The following is a 10164-nucleotide window of genomic DNA, read 5'->3' as shown; positions in this document are numbered from 1 at the left end:
CCGGGAGTTAATCACACATGTCTTATTGATGTGCAAGAGTCCCCTGCAGGTAGATATATAATTTTTTACGGCATTGGGTTATCTCAGTTTTGACGTTTGTAACTGTATACTTGAGTACCAGTCCAATGTACATATGCTTTAAAATCCTTTCTTTTGGCGTTCTTTTCAGCTACTGCTCTTCTCTTTTGAAGAATATATCGGTTATTATTTCGTGAAGCTTCGGTGGCATAACAACTATGCAAATGTGGTTAATGTCACCTTCATTGAATTAGGGAAGCCTTTTCTTTTCCTACCAATCAAAAGTTTTTCATTAATCATTAAGCATAATTGCAATTATGCTTTAGGCAACTAACAAGGGACGCTGATGTCGCGTTCAATCATAGATATTGTTGCCGCACAAATGAGTAGCCACCTTGACCTGTATTAACAACGATAAACTAAAATCTATTAGATCTCCCAACAAGTTGTTTCTGAGATCGTTACTCAGTAACAGCTCAGGTGGATTGTTGGACATATACGCTACTGTACTGAAGTTCAATTGCATTGAGCTTCGTAAACTGAGTTACAGTGTAACGTATTTTCGGTTCTGGATTGTGGTGAGAAGAAAAATACGAAAATCAAAAAATCCCTCGATTGCACGTTCTGAAAATAGAGTGTATTTGAAACTCACATGCTCTTACTCCAATACACTCAAACACTAGTTAACTGTTTAGGGCTGGAACATGCTTACACAACCCAAAAAATACAGCTCCACGATACATTTAAATCTCTACATACCCAACGCCCACGAGTCCAATAAGATACATTTAAAAACTGACAATCTGGTAATATTCCAAGTATAATCTAGTTAAAAATGTATCTTGGTTCATTCAAGCATCCTTGATTCATTGTCCTAAACAATACCTTTTTTGGACACGGAATACTTTCAATTGAAGCAGTACTTATCAGTGTGAGCACAAACCGGTCCTCGCAGCACAAACATGACAGTATGAACCACACGCATCCTGCTACTAATTTAACCCGTGAAGTCGATATATGGTTGTGGTCGCAGCTAAACAAAGCATGTAAATAAAAATTTGTAATTAAAAAACTCACATGTGGCATGTATGCTATATTATAAAAGTAGCAATTGCAGTACAAAAAATATATTAATCCTGTCTTCTGGCTGTACAAGAGGCTATCTAATTTTACAAGTATGAAAGATCAAAGCAAGAAACAACCTAAATAAAGGAAAATCAAATACAAAAGGCAACCTCTACATCAGCCATGTCGCATTATCAGCATGTTTTTGGAATGACATTGTCTGATTTCTTTAGCTTAGCGTTCTTGCATGTACTTGTAGCACCTTTGCCTTTTCCGCTGAAGGTAAGTTTTACATCCTGCATCACTAGATCATGGCATGGGATGGTGTCGCTGCAGTCTAGCTTGATAGCTTCTTTTGTTCCACTAGTGCCTCTTATATTCTTGAACTGGATATTACTTAGCTCCACCGCCGAAGTTTGTTTCTTGCATGCCTTGGGCTGCAAAGGATCATCCATATAGCAATAATTTTGGTCGATGATTATTGGATTCTTGACCTTGTCCATGATGATATCCTCAAATGTGATGTCCTTGGCATATCCCTTTCCTCCTTGCCACGACTTTATGCGTGCACCATTCGTCGTGCCAATAAGGTGTGCTTTGTTGATAGTTATGTTGGAAACACGAGCTTCAGAATTTTTGTCACCTAAGCTTCCAACGCTGATTCCGTGACCCGGGCCGCATGTTATCTTTGAGGCGTACAAGTTCTCAGTTCCGGTCTCGATAGACATGCAATCGTCTCCAGTTTTAATGTTGCAATCCATGACTTGTATATCCTTCGTGCGGGCAATGTGGATGCCATCGGTATTAGGGCTGTCTCCGGGCGCAACAATCGTGATATGCTTTAGAACTACGTCCTTGCAATCTTCGACGGACATATGCATTTGCTGGCTGTTTAAGAGCCTGATATTTTCTACCTTCAAGTGATTGCACTTGCTGAGCAACAACGCCGTGGGGGCCTCTGTACACTTGAGGTTCTTGTCGATTCGGCACGAGTTCTTCCACCAGACTTCACCTTTCCCGTCCATAGTCCCTTCGCCCGACACGGTTAGCTTATCAACGTTGTTAAACGTGATCCACTTATTCATGTTCTCCTTCGGCCAAGATGATCGTCCGGGAGCTACCAACGTTCCGTCGAGCTTGAATCTGACGCCCGACTTGCACTGCCCCGAGAAGGTGGTCTGCTTGACGAGAAATTCCTTCTCCTTCGGAACCAACATGGTGGCTGGCTTAGACGATGAGCAGGCCGCGGCCCAGGCTTTCCGAAACGCCGGGGTGTCATCAGTTTTGCCATCGCCAACGGCTCCGTAGCTAACCACGTTGAACTCGGCGTCCGGAGGAGGCTTGGTCTCTTGACCAAGTTTGCGATGTCGCTGGACAGGTCTGTTGCTTAGCGTATCGGCCTTGACGCTCCTCTCTCCCAGTCTGCGGTGCACGGACTCTGTATGCATGCCGCCTGTAAATGCAAAGGCAATTGCCGGGAAGATGAACAATAACAGCAGGAAAAGCACTGCCAGGACGATCTTGCGAGATGCCATGCCCCGAGGTATAACTGCGCGTATGTTCATCTCGTTCGGCCGGCCTGGAACAACTGGATTGAATTAACCTCAGCTTGAGCTACGCGAGGAGATATGATCGATTCTGGGGCTTGATTGCTGTATGCTCTCACGGCTGGTGTTTGACGACGAACAAGGCAGGTACGTGCCTGTACCTTTATAGTAGGCTAGCTAGCGTGGTAGCTTCCCGATTCGGGTACTAGCAAACAGCCAGTCAGACTCGGATCAGCAACATCCAACAGTCAGATGCGGATTTTCTTTTAGGAAACAGACTCGGATACGAAGGACTTGCGGTCGTGGAATACTATTAGATGAGGGTGAGGCTACAGGCTCATGGAATCAGCAACTGATCATGCAGCATTTTTAAGCTGTGGATATTCCGATTATATTGAGCATACCTCTCAGACCAAATACTGAAGATTTTGTTGCCTGACACTTTGACAACAGAGGCGTATTTTCAGTTAAATCTGCCTGCAAAGTGCATGTAGAGACAGGCAGTGGCGGACCTAGGATTTTAACAGAGGCTTTGCTCGATGTGGAGGACTAAGGGCATCTCCAACGGCGCGAGGCAAACGGTCGCTGAGCGACCGTTTTCGTCGGCCGTGACCGGAAATGCGTCTGGGGCCTGTTCCAGCGGGGCGACGCAAAGTGACCGGGCCGTCCGTGGAGACGCAAAAGGTTTGCGTCTCCGCGGTCGCGCCGAGTGTCCGCCGAAAAAGACGTAGGACCCGCGCGTCAGTGACTGGAGGGCGATATTATTCCCGCCACTGGCCATTCCCCCGCGCCAAATTGGAAACTAGACCGGCGCGAGCAGTCCAGAAGCGATGGACGTCCTCGCCGCCGCAGCTACCGCCATGGATGCGGAGCAAACCCTCGCACCCGCCGCCGCCCCACACTCCCCCGTAGCCACGACCATAGCCAAGATGGAGGCTGCAGCTCCGGCGGAAGCAAAGCGGGCCGCCGACGGCGGCGACCGGGAGGCAAAGCCGAAGGCGGCAAAGAAGGTGCTCTCCGCGGAGGAGAAAGTCCTGGAGGCCGCGAAGCGTCGCGGGCGGCGCAAGAACCAGAAGATCAAGACTGCCGCGGCCGCCAACCAGCAGGCCTGGCAGATGCAGATCAAAGCCGGCGTCGCGCAAGTAGCCCTCCATCCGACCTTAGCGGAGGGCTACATGATCGTCAAGAGAGAGGGGATCGCCGGCGTCGCTCCTCCGGCCTCTTCGGTCAGCTCGGTAAGTTCCCAGCTGCGCCCTGGAACTCTCGCTCCCTTGCAGGGCCACGCAGCGTCGCGGTTCACCTCCGGCCTGCCGCCGGTGAAGTTGACCGGGGCGGCGGTTCCCGACCTCAACCGGACGCCTAGAAGCGGTGACTCCTGCCCGGGCGCGACATAGAAGACGCGCCAGGTGCCGGAGGAGAGCATGCCGCAGCCCCGCATCCTGTTCGACGAAATTGCGCCGCCTGCCCCGACGATGGACGACCCACGTGAGCTCTGTCAATGTGTGCGAGTGCCCTGTATCATGCGTCTGATGTCCGGTCGTTCGTAGGACTATTGGAAGGACCGCCATGATTCAGACATCCAGGAAATTATCTACGGCGGCGGCTTCGTTCGCGATGATCGGGCCGGGACAGGCGCGCATGATGACTGGCCACCAACGCAAGATGCGGAGGACATCGAGACCGCACGCCTGTTCGCCACCCAGCAGATGCAGCCAACACCCGTGTCCGTCGACGACTTCGATGACGCGCCAACACAGCTGAATGGATCGTAGCGAACAAGAGGGGGGGTGAATGGCGCTACGGCAAGTTTTAGTCTTTTTCAAGTTTTATGCAACGGAAGGTAAAGGTGTGACTTTTAGCAATGGGGGTGATCCTACAATGAATATCGGACGAGTGCAACAAGTAAAGGAATCAACAAGATAACGAGAGTAAGGAGCGAGACAACCGGGGGGGGGGGGGGGGGGCGAGGCGAGTCGAGGTTTGTTTCCCGCAGTTCCTTTCACTAAAGGAAGTACGTCTGCGTTGAGGAGGTGCTAGTCTCACACAAGAGACTAGGCGGCCACACCACGAAGGAAGGCCTCACCCTCTTCCTCGAGAGAGCTCCACAGAGGTGCTCTCCCTCTTCCACTAAGGCACCGGTCGAGGCGGTGATTCCTTCAGAAGGTTGGGGCGAGCTCCACACACAAGGATGCTCCCAACACCCTATGGATCTAGTACATCACCAAGCTAGACTCCATAGCTGCACATCTCCAATGCTCCACCATAGGAACCCATCACCAATGCTCCACCATAGGAACTCTTCCAATGCTCCACCAAAGGAACTCTCCAATGCTCCACCAAAGGAACTCTCCAATGCTCCACCAAAGGAACTCTTCTCCAAGATCCACCAAAGGAACCCTACCACCAAGATCCACTAAGGAATAGCTAGTATTGGTGAAATCTCTCTTGGTAGAACTATAGATCGGGGTCTCCTCCACCTATCCTCAAAGTTTGGACAAGATTGGTTGGATGGGGAAGGAGATCCTCAAGGATTAAACTCAGCAACAATGGAGGAGAGAGAGGGGGAAGAGATAAAATCGTGTTGGGGAAGAAGGGGCCCTTAAATAGGCTCCTCCAAATCCAACCGTTATGTCCAGATTTGGCCTAAGCGGTACTACCGCTTTGGGGTAAGCGGTACTACCGCTCTGAGTTCGAAATCCTCCCAGATCTGGTCAAAGGACGCAGAGCGGTACTACCGCACGAGGTACCGCTCGTGGTACCGCAACAGGGTCCAAACCTTACTGGACTCGAAGCGGTACCAGGGCGGTACGACCGTAACTCGGTTACGGTACCTAAGCGGTACCTGGAGTGGTACTACCGCTCGTGAGCGGTACTACCGCCCTAGGTACTGTAGGGGTACCGCAGCGTGTTTCTGGGGACGAATCAGCGCAGACTCAGAGCGGTACCGACGGCGGTACCTATAGGGGTAGCGGTACTACCGCTACAGGTACCGGTAGTACCGGCCTGGCTAAATCTGGTTTTCTTCCCTTTTTCTCTCCAACTTTGTTACCTCGCTAAACACACACAAAACCAGAAAACCTATGAACTACGCTTCAGTCTTCCGATCTTGACGCGTCCGGCGAGGTCACCGTGCTCTTGCAAATCTAACAATGATACTCAAGGCACACAGTGAGATTACTCAAGTGTTGTCATCAAACACACAAAACTTGGGGTGTGAATTTTGCTCTTACAACAGCCTATCCCCACGAACATTGCCACCAAGAAGAAGGGGGAGAGCCGCAGGACACAAGGCTTCGTCGACGCCGAGGACAAGTGTTTGTGTGAAGCGTGGCTGGCAATGACCCAAGATTGTATCAATGGCGCCCAGCAAAAGGGCAAGGCCTGTTGGGCCAAGGTCTTGCAGCGTACAACGAGACCAGGATGCACCCGCCCTACCATATCACAGGCCCTCGGACGGAAGAGTCCCTCCGGAAAAGATGGAACTACATCAAACAAGAGACAAGCAAGTTCTGCTCGGCGGTCGAACATGCTATTAACAACCCCGTAAGCGGCACCGGCGTCCTGACAGTGGTAAAGACGATAGAACCATCATCATTCTAGTCAATTTGCGTCATTGCGTCAATTTGCGTCATTGTACATCATTGGCGGCTATGATTGCAAGTATCCCGCGCCTTGCAGAAGTTCAGGGCGATGCACAAGAAGGGCTTCCATATGGTCCATTGTTGGGAGGTGCTCAAAGACAACAACAAGTGGATGATAAGCTTTGTGGCCTGCCAAGAAGCTGTGAAGAATGGGACAGCGGTCACCCTCAACGGCGAAGACGACGATCAAGGCCGTCCAGTCCTTCCACCTCGTCCACGAGGCCATAAGGCTACCAAGGCCGATCTCCAGCGGGAGGCGCAGGCCATTGCGTTCACGCAGAGCATGGAGAAGATTATGGCCGACAACCGTGCCGCCATGGCTGCTAGGGACGAGAAGAGGCGTCTGGAAAAAGAGGCCGCAACTGCCATCTACCAGAACCTCGCCAAGGAGGTCCTCGATGTCCAAAGGCTGGACATCGAGGCCAAAAAGGCAGACGCCGAGGCCAAATTGCGTGTAGAAGACACAAGGATCATGCTTGCCGACTTGAGCGCCATCGACGACGACACCAGGGCATGGTTCATGAAGAGGCGCGCCGAAATCCGCGCGCGAGACGCCTGATCGCCGGCGCCATGCGCCCAACACCTTGGCCTCCTTTTGGACACTTTTTGTTGTTGTTCAGGCCTTGTTGTGCCCCTTTTGCTCCACCTTGCGCCGTACGAGCTGCAAAGTGTGATGAACTTGTTTCAGCCCTCAATTTGCGGCTGTAATTTCGTGCAAAGGCGACGCTAATTCATCTTTTTTGAATTCTGGCATGCGCCCAAAATGCGTCGCGCCGCTGGAGCCAATCCCAGACGCAAACGGACACACGACCATTTCCCCGTCCGCCAGGCGACGCAAACGGACGCCCGCGGACAATTTGGGCGTCCGAAATGCGTCGCGCTAGATGCTCTAAGAGAAGAAATATTTGTCAATTTATGTGTATACAACTCAATATATACAGCGCCCTCCAATTTAATAGTGATTTCGAACTTCATATATATACCTCGCCGGCTTCTCCATCATCGGAGTTATAGCCTTCTCCATCATCGGAGCTATCGCCTTCTCCATCATCGAAGCCGTCGGCTTCATCCTCACGTCAGTCGACCTCCATTCCATTCCCAGATGGGTTCAGATACGACGACGGAGATTCAACTCGTTCAACATCGGGGGCGTAGTGGATTATACCCTCGAGAATTTCTTCCTGTGCTAGGTCTCTGCTAGGTGAATCCATAGTTTCTGCGAAATATGCACAATGCTATTTCAAAATGCACGCTATATCATTTTCAAAATAATCATACTTCTATTTGCAAAATAACCCTATTTCTATTTCAAAATAATGGTATCACATTCTATTTTGCAAAAATAATCCTATTTGTATTTGCAAAATAATCCTATCACAGTCTATTTGCAAAAACTAATTAATCTTAGTTTCTTACATCCAAAGTTATTATGTCCAAAATTTTATTATCTTAGCATTCTCCTTATTTGTTGCCGATGTTTTCTAGTTTCTATTTCTATATATTTCTAATCCATCTCTAAATATTTCTAACAAAGAATAATAGTGTTTCTAGTTTTCATATTTCTAATAAAGAATAATAATATTTCTTTAATAAGAATAGTTCATATATAAAATTGCATATAAAACTAACATATATAAAATTTCTATTTCTCCTAATAATAATATCTATTTTTATTTCTATTTTTATTTCTCCTAATAATAATAGTTCATATATAAAATTGCATATAAAACTAACATATATAAAATTTCTATTTCTCCTAATAATAATATATATTTCTATTTCTATTTCGCCTAATGATAATAGTTCATATATAAAACTAACATATCTATGTTTTCTATTTTCTATATATTTCTAACCCATCTCTAAATATTTCTAACAAAGAATAATAGTACTTCTATTTTTTCTATTTCTATTTCTCCTAATAATACAACTATTTCTATTTCTCCTGATAATAATAGTTCATATATAAAATTGCATATAAAACTAACATATATAAAATTTCTATTTCTCCTAATAATAATATTTATTTCTATTTCTCCTAATAATAATAGTTCATATGTAAAACTAACATATCTATTTGTTCTAACCCTAACATATTTACTAATTAACATATACAACTAACATATAAAAATACAAAAAACCAAAAATAAACATGGTTGGAGGCTGCAGGAGCCTCACCGGCGGCGGGTCGAGGTGGTGGCGGGCGGCGGAGGCGACAGCGAGGCGAGGGTGTGCGAGGTGCGGCGGAGGCGAGGTGGCGCGGATCGGACGCACGTGGGACCGGCGTGCACGTGCGTTGTGCAGCGACGGCGGTGCGTGACAGCGAGCGCGAGGGCGACGGCGAGGCCTGTTGACGCGTAAAGCACACGCCCGTTGGGAACCCCAAGAGGAAGGTGTGATGCGTACAGCAGCAAGTTTTCCCTCAGTAAGAAACCAAGGTTATCGAACCAGTAGGAGTTAAGGAGCACGTGAAGGTTGTTGGTGACGGAGTGTAGTGCGGCGCAACACTAGGGATTCCGGCGCCAACGTGGAACTTGCACAACACAATCCAAATACTTTGCCCCAACTTAACAGTGAGGTTATCAATCTCACCGACTTGCTGTAACAAAGAATTAAATGTATGGTGTGGAAAATGATGTTTGTATGCGAAGAACAGTAAAGAACAATGTTTGCAGTAGATTGTATTTCGATGTAAAAGAATGGACCGGGGTCCACAGTTCACTAGTGATGTCTCTCCAATAAGAAATAGCATGTTGGGTGAACAAATTACAGTTGGGCAATTGGCAAATAAAGAGGGCATAACAATGCACATACATATCATGATGAGTAGTGTGAAATTCAATCGGGCATTACGACAAAGTATATAGACCGCTATCCAGCATGCATCTATGCCTAAAAAGTCCACCTTCAGGTTAGCATCCGCACCCTTCCAGTATTAAGTTGCAAACAACAGACAATTGCATTAAGTATGGTGCGTAATGTAATCAACACAAATATCCTTAGACAAAGCATTGATGTTTTATCCCTAGTGGCAACAGCACATCCACAACCTTAGAACTTTCTGTCACATCGTCCTGCATTTAATGGAGGCATGAACCCACTATCGAGCATAAATACTCCCTCTTGGAGTTACAAGTATCAACTTGGCCAGAGCCTCTACCAGCAACGGAGAGCATGCAAGATCATAAACAACACATATATGATAGATTGATAATCAACATAACATAGTATTCCATATTCATCGGATCCCAACAAACACAACATGTAGCATTACAAATATATGATCTTGATCATGATAGGCAGCTCACAAGATCTAACAATGATAGCACATGAGGAGAAGATAACCATCTAGCTACTGCTATGGACCCATAGTCCAGGGGTGAACTACTCACACATCAATCCGGAGGCGATCATGGTGATGAAGAGTCCTCCGGGAGATGATTCCCCTCTCCGGAGGGTGCCGGAGACGATCTCCTGAATCCCCCGAGATGGGATTGGCGGCGGCGGCATCTCTGGAAGGTTTTCCGTATCGTGGCTCTCGGTACTGGGGTTTTCGTGACGAAGGCTTTAAGTAGGCGGAAGGGTAGGGTTGGAGGCGTCACGAGGGGCCCACACACTAGGGCGGCGCGGGCCCCCCTTAGGCCGCGCCGCCTTAGTGTGTCTCCACCTCGTGGCCCCACTTCGTATCCTCTTCGGTCTTCTGGAAGCTTCGTGGAAAAATACGACCCTGGGCGTTGATTTTGTCCAATTCCGAGAATATTTCCTTTGTAGGATTTCTGAAACCAAAAACAGCAGAAAACAACAACTGGCTCTTCGGCATCTTGTCAATAGGTTAGTGCCGGAAAATGCATAAATATGACATAAAGTGTGTATAAAACATGTGAGTATCATCA

At 47.8% G+C, this 10164-nt stretch overlaps 1 protein-coding gene across 1 annotated transcript; it reads right to left on the bottom strand.

Moving 5' to 3' along the window:
• Positions 1-1277: 1277 nt before the first annotated feature.
• Positions 1278-2618, bottom strand: LOC127347809 (polygalacturonase QRT2-like). The gene has a single exon (XM_051373958.1). The coding sequence runs from the start codon at positions 2616-2618 to the stop codon at positions 1278-1280; it is 1341 nt and encodes a 446-aa protein (XP_051229918.1).
• Between the last annotated feature and the right edge of the window lie 7546 nt (positions 2619-10164).

Source organism: Lolium perenne, chromosome 4, assembly GCF_019359855.2.
Source record: "Lolium perenne isolate Kyuss_39 chromosome 4, Kyuss_2.0, whole genome shotgun sequence".
Classification (NCBI taxonomy): Eukaryota; Viridiplantae; Streptophyta; class Magnoliopsida; order Poales; family Poaceae; genus Lolium; species Lolium perenne.
The sequence above is the reverse complement of the archived record's forward strand: the minus strand, read 5'-3'. Positions and strand labels throughout refer to the sequence as shown.

Coding starts and splice junctions, on each gene's coding strand:
- LOC127347809 (XM_051373958.1), bottom strand. CDS start 2,618: ATGGCATCTCGCAAGATCGTCCTGGCAGTGCTTTTCCTGCTGTTATTG.